Raw genomic sequence first — 17,429 nt, 5'->3', positions numbered from 1 at the left:
TCCAAATTGACAGACTACTTGCAACAGATAGTGTGCACATGTCTGGGCTGTTTGGTCCGGAACAGCTATGGCTTCGACCCACTTAGTGAAATGATCTGTGATCACTAGGACATATTTATTTCCACGAGGTGTCTCAGGAAGGGGTCCTAGTAAATCTGTAGCCAAGCGGTCCATTGGTCCTCCTACTTGGTTTTCTCCCAATCTAGCTCGAGGGGTTCTTTGTTCTGATTTGTTCTGTCCACATGTGTCACACTTTCTTACCCAAATTAGAACATCTTCTTTTGCCTCATACCAATAAAACCTTTGTTTCAACTTATTGTAGGTTTTGTTGACTCCCAGGTGCCCACCCATTAAACTATCATGCATGTGTTTAAGAATGGTTCCTCTTAAGGACTGGGGCACTATGATTTGCAAGTGTTCATCACTATCACATCGTCGATAGAATTTCTTACATAAAACATTATCCACAATACAAAGGGAGTTCCAAAGGTGCCAGTAATGACGGATAGCAGGACTTAATTTGCTTACCTCTGCATGACTTATCCTCTGATTCTGTGTTACCCACTGGTAAACAATTTTTATATCAGGATCATTTTGCTGCAGCTCAGTCACATTGATTTCACCTGACAGCGGAGCTGGGTTATTTCCCCTTGATCTAGTTGTGATCATTCTAATCAAGTCAGTTGATACTCCAGGAGTTGACTTCTTACATTCTGTGATTTCTTGTTCAGGCTGGTCCTTTAACAACTGGCTCATCATCTCCTTAGTCTTTTTCCTGCATTTACTGCATGGTCCACACTTTAAAGGGAGTGTCTCCAGATTGTCAATCTCATTATTTTCACAAGTACATTGCCTAGGATTTATACACATTCGAGACAGGGAATCAGCATTCCCATGCTTTTTACCTGGCCGGTACTGGATGCTAAAATTGTACTGGGATAATATCTCTATCCAACGTGCAATACGCCCCTTCGGTTCTTTGAGACTAAATAGCCAAACCAAAGCCTGGTGGTCGGTCCTGACAATAAACTCTCTTCCTAGTAGATATTGTTTATAGTACTCAATGAAATATCTCACAGCCAGCAACTCTTTATCTGTAACACAATAATTCCGCTCTGATTTTCCTAAAGTGTGGCTTCCATAAGCTACAACCTTTTCCTGTCCATCTTGTTCTTGGCTGAGTACTGCCCCGATGGCATAATCACTGGCGTCAGTATCCAATATGAATCTCCCTTGGTCTTTTGGGTAGGCCATTATATCAGCTCCAGTCAATGCACATTTTAATTGATTAAAGGACTGCTCACACTCTTCTGTCCAATCAAATTTGGCGTTTTTGCGGGTCAAGTCAACCAGGGGTTTTGCTATTTGGGAAAAACCTGCAATAAATTTCCTGTAGTAATTACCCAACCCCAAGAATCCCCTTACTTCCCGTACATTCCTAGGAACTTTCATCTGTACCAGTTTTTCAACATTTTCAGGATTAGGTGAAATTCCCAATTCATTTATTACATGCCCAAGAAAAGTAACTTCCTTTTGTAGCAACTGACATTTTTCTGGCTTAAGTTTTAATTTTGCTTGCCTGATACATTCAAAGACTTGTGATACTCTTTCCATGTGCTCTTCTACAGATGATCCGAATACTACTACATCATCTAAGTAGATAAGGCAGATATTCCATTGAAGACCCTGAAGTACCAATTCCATCAGTCTTTGGAATGTTGCGGGTGCACATGAAAGTCCAAACGGCATTGAAAGAAACTCGTACAAGCCATACTTGGTCACAAAGGCAGTCTTTGGGATGCTGCTTTCTTCCATAGGTACTTGATGGTAGCCAGAAGTAAGGTCAAATGTGGAAAAATACTTGGCTCCAGCAACAGCATCTAAACAATCTTGTACTCTTGGCAGTGGGAAAGCATCTGGATTTGTGACTGCATTTAATTTCCTGTAGTCAACGCAAGGTCTTATCTTTCCGTTTTTCTTCACCACCAAACAGAGAGGACTTGCCCAGGGGGATCTAGATTTTCTGATTATACCATTTTCCTCCATTTGAGATATAATTTTTCTTTCTTCCTCTGCATAGGCTAAGGGAACTCTCCTTGGAGGTTGCTTGATTGGTTTAGTGTTTCCGGTATCTATAGAATGCTTGACAAGGTCAGTTAGTCCTAAATCAGAGTCAGATCTGGAAAAAATATCTGAAAATTTGCATAACACTTTCCTTATCAGTTCTATTTCTTCTGAGCTCTTGCCTTCAGAGGCCTGGTTAAATATGTCTTGTAAATGTTCTGGGACTATACAAGGGGTCTCCATAGTATTGACCTGGCGAAGGGTTGACTCATTAGCATCATCTCCCTGTTCTGGTATCAGGATTACCTCCCCTTCTATTTCCTCAGCAAAGCCAATACAAGTATCCTGATAAAGTTGCACAACACTAGAGAATGGATTTAATACCCTTACCTTATTTGTTACCTCTTCTTTTGTGTCAATCAAACAGTTCGCGAGCATTACTGAATTTTTCTCCAAAAAATTGCGGCTTGGTTCTATTAAAAATTGAGATGACTTATCTCCCTCTCCAATACGTTGTACATATGCATCAACCACTTTCTCACTCAGCGGAGGAATACGGTAGTTGTCTGCCAATAGAACCTTGCGCACCAATAAGGGTGATCCAACTCTGATGATTGGTATCCTTTCATGCCCTAATTCTAAAGAGCTGGCTTTCAGGTTGATCTCTGCCTCCCCTATATCATTGTACATCAAAAAATCTATTCCAATCAATCCGTCATCTTGGATATCTGCAACAATGAACTCAAAACTCAATTCAACATTGCTAAGTTTGATCTTGAAAAGAGCCTTTCCAAATTCTACAAGTGGATCTCCATTTACAGTTGTTAACATTGAGGACTTTTCTAATGCTGGTCTTTGCAGAGTTGGGATTTTGTCATAAATCCTCTTCGAAATCACTGACTTCACTGCCCCTGTGTCTATTGTGAAGAATATCGTGATATCCTCAAGTGTGCCGTTCAAGTAAATACCATCAGCTTTTGGTTGCTGTCTACCAATTGAATATCAGTCAGCTTGAACGAGGTTCGCTGGCTCTGTCACTCTTTTCCTACAGGTGTTATCATCAGACACTAGTCCTTGGACCCCTTCACTGTGACCCACTTCATCCCCCATCTCTGTCATAATGACTTCCTCTGCATTATGGCCCATGGAAAGGTCTTGGGTCATTGAGTCCTTCACCTCACCTGCATCTGTAATATCAAAGCCTCCCCCCATGTGATCCTTGACCCCTTTTCCCTGACCCACTTCATCCCCCATCTTCCGCATAATGGCTTCCTCTTCATTATGTCCCATGGAGTGACCTTGGGTCCCTGAGTCGATCACCTCAGTCTCACCTGAACTTAAGTCATTACCTGTACTTTCAAATAAATTATTGTTCTCGTTGTTACGTGATTCACTTGTTAATTTAGATAGGCCCTCTTCGTCACCTGGGGTCTGCTCATGGCCTACTGAGCCGACCCGCTGCAGTTTAACTGTGACTGTCTGGGAATGAATTCTCTCGCATTGGTGTTGTAAGTGGTACGATTGTCTAATGTTGTTGGTGGAAATCCTCTGTGTCTTTCATTCGTGCTCCTGTTCCTCCGCTGCGAACAGTTCCTGGAAATATGGCCAGGCTCCTGGCAGGTAAAACAAACTATTCTCCTTTTATTCTCATTGTTAGTACCGGTAGGCTTACCTGAGAACTGGCTATTGTTGTTTGAATTATGCTCTATCCCTTTCAAATCAGCCAACATGTCTTTGAGCATTCCTTCCAAGTCTTGTTTGCTAATGCAAATCATCTCTGCCTCCTTTGGCTGTTCAGTTTGGTCAGGTTTTTCATTTTTCTTTCCTCCTTGTCGTGCAGTCTCCTCATTGTTTGCTTTCTTTCCGACGTCATGGCCATTTTCGGTGTGATCTTTGTTTGGTTTTACTTGTCTTGTCCTCTGGTACCTATCACGGTCTTCTTCTTGGTGATTCTGGATGTTGGTATTTCGAGCAGCCTCAAAGTAATGTACTACATGGTGGACTGCCTCCTCAATAGTGTTTGGCTCCTTGTTCAACTCAACATGCATCCGAGCATTGTTGTTATGCAGCCCCATCAAAAATCTCCTCAGCAGATCTTCTTGCCTCGTCTCTGCTCCTCGCTTTGGATATGCCCTGTCATAGAGCCGCTTAAGTTCCGCTGCGTATTCCTCTGCAGATTCTCTGAGGTTTTGATTACGACGAGAAAATTGTGTCACATATGCTTTAGTTGTTTCAATGACGTCAAACCTCTCCCTCATCTCCTGGACCAGAGTTTTATATTGAGATGTTACTGCTGGTTTCAGTTGACCATAAACAAACTCCGCAGCCTTACCTTGAATCCTTGGTAATAGTTGTTGTAGTTTTTCATGTTCGTCCCATCTATTGAGATTAGCAACTGACTCGAACCTGTTGTGCCACACTTTCCATGGCTCCGTGCCTGTAAAGGGGGGTAACTTGGCCCCAAAGGTTTTACTATACCTTCCGTTTTTTATTAGGCTGGAGGTGTTTCCTGTTGAAACACAGCTTCCATCAGCATCATCTTCAGTGGACGAGGAGTCTGTACTTACCTCCCTTGTAAGTTTACTACATGTACTAGAGGTCAACTGACGCTTTACTCTTGAGTTTGTGGTACGGGAATGGTGCGTAGAACCAGTAACTAATATATCAGGTGTTTTCTTACCGGTACTAATTTTTCCATTGAGCTTTTGTACCATTGACCTCATCTCTGTCATGGTGGTCGTCACTTCCTCAATGAGAGCTTTGAATGTACCTACAATCCCTGCTTTTTCCATGTGTCTTCCAACAGCTGCCTCGTCATTCTCTGACTCTGCTCGATAGAATGGTGGCCGTGAACTGTGAAGTGGAGATCTTACACGAGTAGAGGTAGGGGTGTTCCTTACAGACGGAACTACGAATCTCACCTCATCTTGACTACTATAGTCAGTCTCTGCACTTGCCCCTCTGTGGGAGTTTGAGCTGACCCTAAATGTATTGGAGTTACTGACAAAGGAGGGTTGTTGAGTAGGTGGACCATTACTGTTTGATGTACAAGCTGTATTTCTTGTTTCTGTCATTACCATCTTTGGACTGTTTCCTATATTTCGTTTTACCAATATCTCATCAGCTGACTCCCCATCCATTTGAGGGTCTACATCACTCGATTCTAAATTGTCACCTGTTTCAAAGTTGTTTATCCTTCTCTTGTGTGCTCTTGTCTCATACATTGTGTCCGTGAGTCCGTTTCACTGGATCCTAATTAAAATGTTATAGAATCCCACTTCTGACACCAAAAATATGTAACGTGCTAACGCTACACTTTGGTTTGATTTATTCTTCTGACACCAGGTACTTTTACTGGCAAGTACCCAACCCCAAATATAAGTAAATGAAATAAAGAGTCTGCTGTAAAGTTTCACAGTTTATTGATACACCAACTATTTCTTACAAGACAGAAAATAAATAAATAGATAGCCTCCTCGAAACAACATTAATAAAATTCCTGCCCTTTTTATTCACTGAAATACCCAAATAACTCCAGTAAATTTACAACAACTTCAATGTTAAATAGTCTGATTCAGAAAAATTCTGAATATGTGACTTAGGCCTAACTAAAATTACCTATCCTGCTTTATTAAAATATAAGCACTGATAAAAATTCCCACAAAAGAAGTTAATAAGGTCTGATTCAGATATTAATCTGAAAATGTGACCTTAATTAATTATAATTCACTAATTAACTTAAAATTAATTGATCTGATTTCCAAATTATGGAAATATATGATCAAAACCTAATCTCTTAAACCCAATTAAATTTCCAATGAGATAAATTACTTACATCTTAAAACCCCCAAAATTGCAGACTAACTAAAATTAACGGATTCGCGCTATATATACCCCGTTCATATCCGTTAAACCTTATCACTTCTAAAATTCGTCTACTAAAGACAGATTTTGATAACAGTAAACGGAATACATCCCAAATAACATAGTTCTATGAATAAAAATCACAAACAATTAAAGTCAAACTTTTTAAACACTACTTTTCATTCAACATATCAAGTATCAATATAAAAATACGATTTTGTTTACTTACGATGTCAATTTCAATGGAATTCACCGGGTATGAATATTTATGAGGGTGAACTCTAAAATAGGAAGTTTGACCCGGAAGTAGAGGTCAACTTCGGAAAAGCAAAACAGAAATGCATACATGTGCAAGAAAAACAAGTGAAATACTCAATAAAGAGGAACTACAGAATCAAGAGGATAAAGATACAAATAGATAATGATATTACAGCTCCGTAAGTACTAAATAGCCTTTTAAAAACAAACACATAGGCTGTAAACGTATAACATAATATGATTTCGAATTTCCTCTGTTCTGAAACACGGTAACAATTTATAACAATATGAATAATGCATAAATAACAAGTGAGTTTCTACCAACCCTTAAATATAAGATTCAACTCTTCTAGATCACATATGACATTATAATCATTTTATAAACACTATTCACACAAATTCACATGACAAAAGATACAGGAGGAGGGGAAGTGTCAAAACACATATTTTGACCTACATGTATTCAAAGATAAGAACCAAAACTCTACAATACAGTGTATTATTATAATTGATTATAATTATTGGCATTAATTGTTTTCTTGTCCATTCAGGTGCAATATGACAGTCTTACTGAAGCTGTCCGTCTGCTTGGATGTTTTTCGGATGCTGTGGATATCCAGCCTCTATTTGACACAAATATCCAGGAAAATGATACCATTGTTCAAGAACAGTCACTGGATGCTGAAGTTGATATAAACAGAGTTGTGTGGGAGGAGTTCTTTTGGAAGAGTCCGGAAAACCAGTGAGATTATATTAAATATTTCTACATCAACAATTGCTTCTTTCCTTTATTACTACATGTAGACTTTTACCATTTACGTGTAACAAAATAAGGCAATGCAGTTTTTCTGTACATGTATTTGTATATGCAATATTCTACAACTGTTTAGAGGGTGTAGGACACACTGATGCTGTGTCAGATTAACAATTACCCTGTGGATTATGTTTACCATTGTTATTGTTTTTACTACTTGTAGGTTTGATGAGAAACTCCCACTGGTGTTACAGTCAGCTGCTATTCTGATCAAGTTTCTATACAATATGGTGCTGGACACATTTGACAGGTACAGATACATGTTCATTGTTGTGTATTTCTATGGAAAAAAACCAACTATATTGTGAAAATTGTTAAATGTATCATTGTTTTTCTTAATATTCTTAATGGAATTTACTCAGATTTGTTTTTATGATGATATTTAAAGACTAAAATGGAAATACTTGCATGTACAGATTTACATAGTTTGAAATGAAATTTATTATAAATTTATTTAATGTGGTTTTATTTCAGACCGTCAGCTTGTCTCCAAGTTCAGACCGACTCACCAGCTCTGAAGAGATTCACCATGGTTCAGGAGGAGGAGAAATCTCGCTCACTGTCGCTCAAGCGTGCGAGCACGGGGAGCATCACATTCTCAGTGAACATTCAGTGTGACCTGATTATTGTACACCCGGGGGCCGTCATGTCCATTCTGCACCTGTTACCAGCTGCGGAGTTAGAGGGTCAACTCATAGTAAGTATGAGTCTATGATATTAGAAAAATGATGTCTAAATGATATGCATGTTACTGTTATTGACATCACCTGTACATGTTATTAGTTAATTATTACGATCAAAGAGCAAAACTGTGATGTATTATGGAAACAGTCTACATTACATGTAAAGCTTCATAACCATTTTCTCTATAAAAATGAACAAAAGGAAATCTGTCTATTGTACATGTACATGAAGTAGATTCACAGTGTTAGCTTGTTTTTTCCTCAGAAATCATTAGGCGTCCAGAGCTACATTGCTGAGCTGCTGAAGGGGATCCTGTACACAGAGAGGAACCAGCAGATAATGTGTGACGCAGGGATGCCCCACCAGCTCCTGACCCTGGGATATGTGGCTCTAGCGGACGACACCCACCCACTCCACCCTCCCTTCAGGGCCATGTTTGAGAGACTGGCAGCACAAGCACTGACCCCCAGGGATTTGAGGTCATTAATCAGTTCTATTTTACATGTTGTCACTTTTTCTGTTATCTGTTGTATAAACGTGTATGCTCTTTCAAAAAGATAACCTTTTTGTTTTCAAACTCAGCATTGTTCATCTAAAAAGAATTTATAAAAAAAAATTCATATTAATCTTAAAGCTTTAAAGACAAAAAAATTGCAAATGTATAATTTACAAAAAAAAAATCTGTGTAGCAAGTCAAATTGTAATTACATGTATGAAGATAATCTTTATTTTAGGGACTTCTTGCGGCTTGGTTCTCCCCTCAACTGCCGCTCCATAGATGAGAAGGTTGATGGTCCCAAGTCAATGGAGACATCCTGGACTCAGAGCTGGCCTATCAGCAGAGCCTCCAGCATTGATGAGAGGAAGACTCCACTCCAGGTGGAAAACAAACTCAAAACAGCAGGGGAGGCAGTTCCATTGACACGGGTGAAATGTCTGGTGTCAATGACCACGCCTAAGGATGCCAGGATAAATGGGTCTGCAGTCACGCCAGCTTTTGTGGAGTTTGAAATGACCACTGAGGGTTTCGGCTGTTTGTACCTTCCAAGCATTGCCCCCCAGGGACCTCCCACACCCTCTGTTGTCAGTGGGGTTGTAGGGGTTGATTCTACAGTCATTGGAGGAATAGGGACCGGTATATATTGTATAAGCCTCTTATGGAAAATTTCTTAATCATTACATTCACTGTACTCTAACTTGTCTGTAGTTATGGGGAAAGGAAAAGTATGTTTGTCCAATGTGTTTTCAGGATGTATGAATGAAAATGTATTGTTCTTGAAAAGAATTTTATGTGTATTTTAGGAGAGCGGATCTTTCCACCTCAATCAGGCATGACTTTTTCCACCTGGTTTTGTGTGGATAAGTTCAGTGTGATTGCTGATGCCCACCCAGTCCGTCTGCTGACCATTGTTCGAAATCTGCAGGGTAGAGATGAAAACCTTGTTTGTTTGTCCGTAACTCTGACATCGAAGGAGAGATCCCTTATTGTGTCCACTCAAGAAACTCAACTACCAAATGCAGGTACTGGTGCATGTTTTGACTTTGAAATTAAGAATTAAGAAATAATTTTCCTCAGAAGCTTGATGAATAAAAGATTGTGCTTTAGAGAGATTTTTTAAATGATTTTTTTTGAATCTCAGAATACAAATGTATGTAACCTTAGTTGTCTAAGGACTTTAAAAAAATTTTCTTTAACTATATCAATATCTTTTCCTAGTGACTGGTCTTGATCAAGAGCCTGAGCCCATTTTAAATGACAACTGTGTGCGATTCTGGTGTCCAGAGCTGACACAGGAAGGACAGTGGCACCACCTAGTGTTGATTTTCCACAGAGCTGGAATAATGAAGAACAGCAGTGTTAGTCTCTATGTGGATGCTGAGTTGGTTAATACTCAAAAGGTAATATTTTACTGTAATTTATATGTTACTGGTAATGGAAACTGGCAGAAGTGTAGCAAATTTCATGATTAGTTTGCTAATTGACACTATCGTGGTAGAAAATTATTCTTTTATAGATAGGTTAAGGTTATAACAATGCTTACAAAATTTACATGTAAATTAAATAATCATTTTTACAGTATGTGTATATGTACATTTACATGAATATATAATAAATAGAAGGGATAGAATGAGATTTATTTGTCCTAGAGTACTTTACATAAAAGTAATAAGCTGCAATTTAAACATATTTTTTATTCGCTTGAATATCTATAATTGAAGACTTCGCAGTAGTATCATTTCTTTAGTTACATTCCAACTCGAGTAGTTTGGCCTTTTTTGATTTTTGTCCAACTGTAGTGAGTAGTCTGCTTCTCTTTCTTAGCTGCACTACATTTCTCCCAATCTGGGTGGTGGTGGTACCGCTAGTCCGACCGCCTTTACCTCAGTGTACGCCTATATCGGCAGTCCCCCACAGCTGCGACGGAACTCTCGCCTCACCTGGAGACAGGGGCCCTGCCACCTGATGGAGGACGTTATATCTGGCTCTGCTATTAGTTGTCTATATAAGCTGGGACCCGTCTATGTTGGAAGTTTTCAGTCGACGTGTATCGGTAAGAGTGGTTTTGTAGAACAGATTCCCACTAATGTTTAAGAAGAACAATAACTTGTATATAATTAGTCAAATTTTTTTAAACCAAAAAGAGTCTAATAGATTGGCAGTGCCCAATGATGCGTCAGTTCATACTGGTGTTTATGAAAAATTCAGTGCACTTATAACCAGACACTTATCATCAAGACAGAAATTTTCCAGAAAGCAGTGCATTTATTTAAATTTAGATTTAGATCCCTGCATTAAGTCAAATGGATATCTTGAGCAGGCTTTACTATCAATGTTTAAAGACACTGACCACAGTGATTGGTTTAGTGGAGCATTTTAATGTTAAATTTTAAGTAGAATTAGTTATCTCATCAATACATATAACTGTGTTCATTACAATATACAGAGGACATGGAGATATCCAATGCCCTGGCAGCAGAAGAGAAGCTGGTGTTTGGGATCCACGCTCATGCTGTGTCTCAGATGACTGTCCTATTGATCAGGAAAAACTACAGCAAAGTGGACAGCAAGTCAATAGCCAAGCAGGTCAGTAGGTCACTGGGACAAGAGAGCAGCTATATTGTAGTACTATAGATTCCTTATTATACGCGAGTACTTAATTCCGTGATTCAACGATTTTCTATCAAATCACAAGAACATAAAATTGCGAAAACTGAAATTTTATCATATTTCATGTAGTTTACATGTAGAATTTGCGAGACAGGCTTCTCACGATTTTACGCGGATATTAATTCCTCGCGTTTAATTAGGAATTTACAGTATCCAATACCTGAAACTAGACAAGGATTCTCCTATGTCTAAAGCTCTTTCAGTGTTCATCTCATTTCAGTTTTCTATAGGATCCTGTTCTGTGCTCTCCAGTTTTAAGTTTAGGGCTTACACTTCTGTGCATACATGCTACATGTATTTCCTACTGTTGAATAGTAATGTTTTGTGAATTTTCTTTTTGTAGTTGGCAATGTCTGCCCATGATAATGCTACTCCCATTAGAATCATTCATAACTCAGCGGGTCATCTGAATGGACCAGCCAGGAGTCTCGGTGCAATACTCATAGGATACCTTGGTAAGCAGACATTACAAAACCTGGATTCTAAAGATACATGACTCATTGACTTGCATATTATGTGTTAGATGTTCCATTAGAAGGAAGAAGAGTATGCACCTTGAAGGGCTTTTGATAAGAGGAAGCTGGAGGCAAATTTTCACAGCTTCAGTGATCTGAATAAGCTGCCTTAAATTTCATAAATAGCAAATAAACAATAAGGAATTAATTCTTAAAGAGCTTTTTAGCTCACCGAGCTGAAAGCTCAAGTGAGCTATTCTGATCACATTTTGTCTGTCGTCCGTCTGTCTGTCTGTCTGTCCGTCCGTCTGTCCGTCTGTCCGTCTGTCTGTAAACTTTTCACATTTTCAACATCTTCTCAAGAACCACTGGGCCAATTTCAACCAAACTTGGCACAAAGCATCCTTAGCCTAAGGGGATTTAAATTTGTGAAAATTAAGGATCACGCCCTTTTGCAAAGGGAGATAATTAGGAATTTATGAAAATTTTCGAGAAATTTTCAAAAATCTTCTTCTCATGAACCATAAGACCAGGAAAGCTGAAACTTGTGTGGAAGCATCATCTGGTAGTGTAGATTCTAATTTGTGAAAATCATGACCCCCGGGGGTAGGGTGGGGCCACAATGGGGGGTCGAAGTTTTACATAGGAATATACAGAGTAAATCTTTGAAAATCTTCTTCTCATGAACCATAAGACCAGGAAAGCTGAAACTTGTGTGGAAGCATCCTCAGGTAGTGTAAATTCTAATTTGTGAAAATCATGACCCCCGAGGGTAGGGTGGGGCCACAATGGGGGGTCGAAATTTAACATAGGAATATATAGGGTAAATCTTGAAAAATCTTCTTCTCATGAACCATAAGACCAGGAAAGCTGAAACTTGTGTGGAAGCATTCTCAGGTAGTGTAAATTCTAATTTGTGAAAATCATGACCCTCGAGGGTAGGGTGGGGCCACAATGGGGGGTCAAAGTTTCACATAGGAATATATAGAGTAAATCTTTAAAAATCTTCTACTCCTGAACCATAAGACCAGGAAAGCTGAAACTTGTGTGGAAGCATCATCTGGTAGTGTAGATTCTAATTTGTGAAAATCATGACCCCCGGGGGTAGGGTGGGGCCACAATGGGGGGGTCGAAGTTTTACATAGGAATATACAGAGTAAATCTTTGAAAATCTTCTTCTCATGAACCATAAGACCAGGAAAGCTGAAACTTGTGTGGAAGCATTCTCAGGTAGTGTAAATTCTAATTTGTGAAAATCATGACCCTCGAGGGTAGGGTGGGGCCACAATGGGGGGTCAAAGTTTTACATAGGAATATATAGAGTAAATCTTTAAAAAATTCTACTCCTGAACCATAAGACCAGGAAAGCTGAAACTTGTGTGGAAGCATCCTCAGGTAGTGTAAATTCTAATTTGTGAAAATCATGACCCCCGGGGGTAGGGTGGGGCCACAATTGGGGGTCGAAATTTAACATAGGAATATATAGAGTAAATCTTTAAAAATCTTCTTCTCATGAACCATAAGACCAGGAAAGCTGACACTTGTGTGGAAGCATCCTCAGGTAGTGTAAATTCACAGTTGTGAAAATCATGACCCCCGGGGGTAGGGTTGGGCCACAATGGGGTGTCGAAGTTTAACATAGGAATATATAAAGAAAATCTTTAAAAATCTTCCTTTCAGAAACTAATCAGCCAGGAAAGCTGAAACTTGTGTGGAAGCATCCTCAGGTAGTGTAAATTCATAGTTGTGAAATTCATGATCCCCAGGGGTAGGGTGGGGCCACAATGAGGTGTCGAAGTTTTATTACATAGGAATATATAGAGTAAATCTTTAAAAATCTTCTTCTCAGAAATTAATCAGCCAGGAAAGCTGACACTTGTGTGGAAGCATCCTCAGGTAGTGTAGATTCAAAGTTGTGAAAATCATGACCCCCGGGGGTAGGGTGGGGCCACAATGGGGGATCGAAGTTTTACATAGGAATATTTAGAGTAAATCTTTAAAAATCTTTTTCTCAGAAACTAATCAGCCAGTAAAGCTGACACTTGTGTGGAAGCATCATCAGGTAGTGTAGATTCATAGTTGTGAAAATCATGACCCCCGGGGGTAGGGTGGGGCCACAATGGAAGGTCAAAGTTTTACATAGGAATATATATGGTAAATCTTTAAAAATCTTCTTCTCAGAAACTAATCAGCTAGGAAAGCTTAAACTTGTGTGGAAGCGTCCTCAGGTAGTGTAAATTCAAAGTTGTGAAAATCATGATCCCCAGGGGTAGGATGGGGCCACAATAGGGGTTCAAAGTTTAACAAAGGAATATATATGGTAAATCTTTAAAAATCTTCTTCTCAGAAACTAATCAGCCAGATGATTCTTTATAATTGTTAAGACTTTGGCCCCAGGACAATTCTTTGGCCTCACAAGAAGGTTCAGAGTTTATGTACGTTTATATCCCATATATAAACAATTGTTAAGGATCTTTTTGAGAACTGCAATACTCAACATATGATATGACTATAAAATCGTCCTGTTAAAAAAGGGACTAATGATTATAAACATAAGAATATCCAGGGGAAAATGGATTTTATTGATACGGGATCTATATGTATTATTGTACATTGTCCAGATAGTTTGTATTATGACTCCATTAAGCTGATTTTTTCATACCTATTGTTCCTCAGGTGAGCGATGTGGCCCATGGGCCTCTTGTTTTTAAATGAGTTATTTACCATTGCACTTTAAAGTTATTGAAGCCCTAGAATTGTGAATCTGTAAAATGTAATGCCATGTTGATTTTGTGATAGTTAAATAATTTAACTCTGTAAAAACTTAAACATTTCTTAAGTGATAAGAATGTGATAACTCAAAGATCACAGAGTCACAGCAAGTTACATGCATGTTTTAAAATTTATGTACTGAATAAAAATTGTTCCTTGTCCTTTACAATTGAAAATGTTATTCTGCCTTTCACAGGTGTTCGGACCTTCTGCCCTCGGCCAGTTGCCAAAATGCTAGAAAACATTGGAGGTGCTTCAGCTTTGCTTGGGCTGGTTGCCATGGCTACAGATGTGGAGGAGTTGTATGCTGCTGTGAAAGCGCTGGTCTGTGTTGTCAAGAGCAACAAGTCCATCCTGAAGGACATGGAGAGAATCAGTGGCTATCAGGTATATATACAAATTTATATGACAGTTATCATTGTTAAAGTTATACATGTACATGAAGGCAAAAAATGATGCTTTTCTTAATGTGTACCCAAGAATTAAATGATACAGAGAAGGAAAGAATGAAATTTCTTCTGATATAGGTCTGAATGTTTAATACCATAATTATATAATTATTGTTTTTTCCACTTTTGTAGCTCCTAGCAATGCTCTACAAGAAGAAACAGAACCTGTTGAACAGTCACATTTTACACCTGACATTCTCACTGATTGGGACCATCGACAGTGGCAAGGAAAGCTCCGTCATTCCAAACAAAAAGGCCTTTCAGGATTTCCTGTGTGACCTGGAGGTATGGCCTCATGATTTCTTGTCCTTCAAACTGGGGATATTTTACATTTTACTCTGTATGGTTATGAGGGTTGAACTATTGATTATATTGTTTTTGCAGGTCTGGCACCATGCTCCTTTTGATCTTCAGAGATCTTTATATGAGCATTTCTTTGAGCTTCTAACTGACTCCAGGTAAATTACACTGTATTAAACATGTTTTATCTAATTTTTTTTTGTTGATTAGGAGTGGGGTAGAGTAGGAGGAGTACTTACTAAACAATTAATGAATAATTCTAATTTGATAATTGGACTAAAGTTCTCGATCAAACACCCTCTTGTTGCTCTGTATTGTTAACAGTCGTGTTTATATGGAATTGAAATTTTATTATGACCGGTAATAAAATTTAAGATTTTTCAGAATTGAAATATTACTTACGGTAGGTAAATCTTTATTGCAGTGATCAGAGCAATAACTTCCAGCTGATGCGTGACCTTGGAATGGTGGGTCGGTTGCTCCACATCCTGAAGGACAATCAGTTGACCCCCGCCACCATCAGGACCATCTCCAGTGTCATCACAGTTCTCCTGCAGGGAACCCCAGATCCTGTGTCTATGCTGAAGTAAGTATGGTATCTCTGAAAGCACCTTTAGAAAGAAGAGGATAAGGGGTAATGACCATTGAGTAAAGGAGGAGGGAGATGATGAACAACTCCTTCCTTTGTTTTGGTATTTGTATAATTAAGTCATACCCAATTAACTGTATGCACATGTATATATAAACATGTATGTATGCTTTTGATATTTGTGAAGTATAACTTGAATTCCACATTTTTTGGTTTGAAAAATTTTCACTGCTTGCAAAAAATCTTTTAGATAAATGTTTGGTATTGATAAAGCTCAATAATAATCATATTCTTGTTTTACCAAAATATATCCTGTTTCAGAGTGGGACAGTTTATTGTATCTACCTTGCCCTCCATGTCAGCCTCGGAGAAGCAGGTGGTGGTCAACGGCATCAGCCCCACTGAGGACGCCGGTCAGTGTCTGGGTATAATTAGAGGCTTAAGAGGGCTGGATTGTTGTTGCCATTTTTAAACTTTATCAATCTCCTTAGGAAGAAGAGTTATGTATAAAGATATAGGAAAATATTGAAATATAAAAGCTGAAGTGTTAGGATTTTTTTCTACTGAACAAAACATGTAGTATAACTTTTAAAATAATATACTGTAGATTCCTAATTAAAAGCGAGGAATTAATATCCGTGTAAAATCAGGTCACCCCTTGCAGATTCTAAAAATCTGTTTTTTATTTTATGAGAGTTGAGAACTATATGAGATAAGGATAAAAACACCCCGTTCGCGATTTGATACAAAACGACAGGATCGCAGAGTTAAGTACTCGCGTAAAGTAAGGAATCTACAGTATAAAAAAGAAAGATCTGATAGATAGTTTGTTGATCACCAAGCCTCTGTAAATCATGGTGGGATGGATTTCTGTGAAATTTATGTGTCTAATGGCCAGCAAATATTGTATGCATGTTTGTCGATATTCTTGTTGTTTAAAGCTGATCTTAAGGATGACGTTTACTCAGAATGAAAAAAAATTCCACTGATGATAATGAAAAACCAACTATTGTGTGTTATAGACCTTTTATTGTAGTGTTATTTTTCATTTTCTAAAAAGTAGGTCAATGACCTACTTTTTGAGTTAATGGCCATTGTATATTTTTGGAAAATTAAAGGAAAATCACTTAAAATTTTACACTATGATTGAGATTTTCTTAATTGTGAAAATAATACAAACTGCTCAATACTTTTGAAAATGAAATACAATTTATGAATAGCAGTGACGCTAAATACATACAAAGCATTAAGGTTTCTTTCACAATTTTTATAAATATTCCAGTCCGAATTTCCTCTATCACTTTTCAAATTCCTACCCATTTTTGATCCAATTTTACAAAAAATTGAATGATGATAATACAAAAACATTTATTGTATTAAACTACTTATATTGACCTTTCTCTGCTGGTATAAAATTTATATGAGGTCAATGATCAAACTTTTGAGATATGGTGTCTTCTCTTGTTTTTAAGCATATTTCAATATTTTTCAAATTTATGCCATATTGTTATTATAATGAATAAATGATGTAAAACTACCAGAAAATATGCAAAATTATATAGACTAAAATATAAAATCTTAACTTTAAATATTTGAGTACTTCCAAAAATGTTTTAGCAGAAAATAAAATCTAGTCCGAATTTCCTCTGTTTGGCTAAAAGTCTATTTTTGTTTTGGCATTATTCTATAATATAGTAGAAATATCGAATGTTATGTTAATAATCATTCATTTCACAGATACTTTTTGTGTTTAGAACAAATGTTACTCATGACATTGAACTTTATAACAATCCGAATTCGAGAACTCAAACCCTGAGTAAACAACACCCTTAAATGTACATGTACTTTAGATGGTGACACTGGTGCCTCTGTTTACAAAATCAAGATGAGGAACGTCTGTTTAGAAATTATACTGGAATTATTGAAAGATCCATCTTCTGGAAGCAATGTGTAAGTACTATCATAATACTTTTTCATGTTTATGTAAAACCTGTGAATTCACGTCTATATG

At 37.9% G+C, this 17,429-nt stretch overlaps 1 protein-coding gene across 2 annotated transcripts in view; it reads left to right on the top strand.

The window, feature by feature from the left end:
• Positions 1-17,429, top strand: part of LOC128164722 (WD repeat and FYVE domain-containing protein 3-like) — a 54,073-nt gene that overhangs the window by 17,662 nt on the left and 18,982 nt on the right. For both annotated transcript variants that reach the window (XM_052828716.1, XM_052828715.1), the window contains exons 17-32: positions 6,738-6,928; positions 7,164-7,250; positions 7,475-7,697; positions 7,949-8,163; positions 8,419-8,819; positions 8,987-9,205; positions 9,402-9,583; positions 10,008-10,236; positions 10,630-10,769; positions 11,197-11,308; positions 14,277-14,467; positions 14,662-14,814; positions 14,914-14,987; positions 15,254-15,415; positions 15,740-15,831; positions 17,269-17,368. In XM_052828716.1, the coding sequence (XP_052684676.1) occupies positions 6,738-6,928; positions 7,164-7,250; positions 7,475-7,697; positions 7,949-8,163; positions 8,419-8,819; positions 8,987-9,205; positions 9,402-9,583; positions 10,008-10,236; positions 10,630-10,769; positions 11,197-11,308; positions 14,277-14,467; positions 14,662-14,814; positions 14,914-14,987; positions 15,254-15,415; positions 15,740-15,831; positions 17,269-17,368 (2,771 nt within the window). The remainder of the gene's footprint in view (positions 1-6,737; positions 6,929-7,163; positions 7,251-7,474; positions 7,698-7,948; positions 8,164-8,418; positions 8,820-8,986; positions 9,206-9,401; positions 9,584-10,007; positions 10,237-10,629; positions 10,770-11,196; positions 11,309-14,276; positions 14,468-14,661; positions 14,815-14,913; positions 14,988-15,253; positions 15,416-15,739; positions 15,832-17,268; positions 17,369-17,429) is intronic.

This window comes from Crassostrea angulata, chromosome 10 (assembly GCF_025612915.1).
Source record: "Crassostrea angulata isolate pt1a10 chromosome 10, ASM2561291v2, whole genome shotgun sequence".
In the NCBI taxonomy this organism is placed as follows: Eukaryota; Metazoa; Mollusca; class Bivalvia; order Ostreida; family Ostreidae; genus Magallana; species Magallana angulata.
Note: the sequence above shows the minus strand (reverse complement) of the source record. Positions and strands in the feature narration are given on the sequence as shown.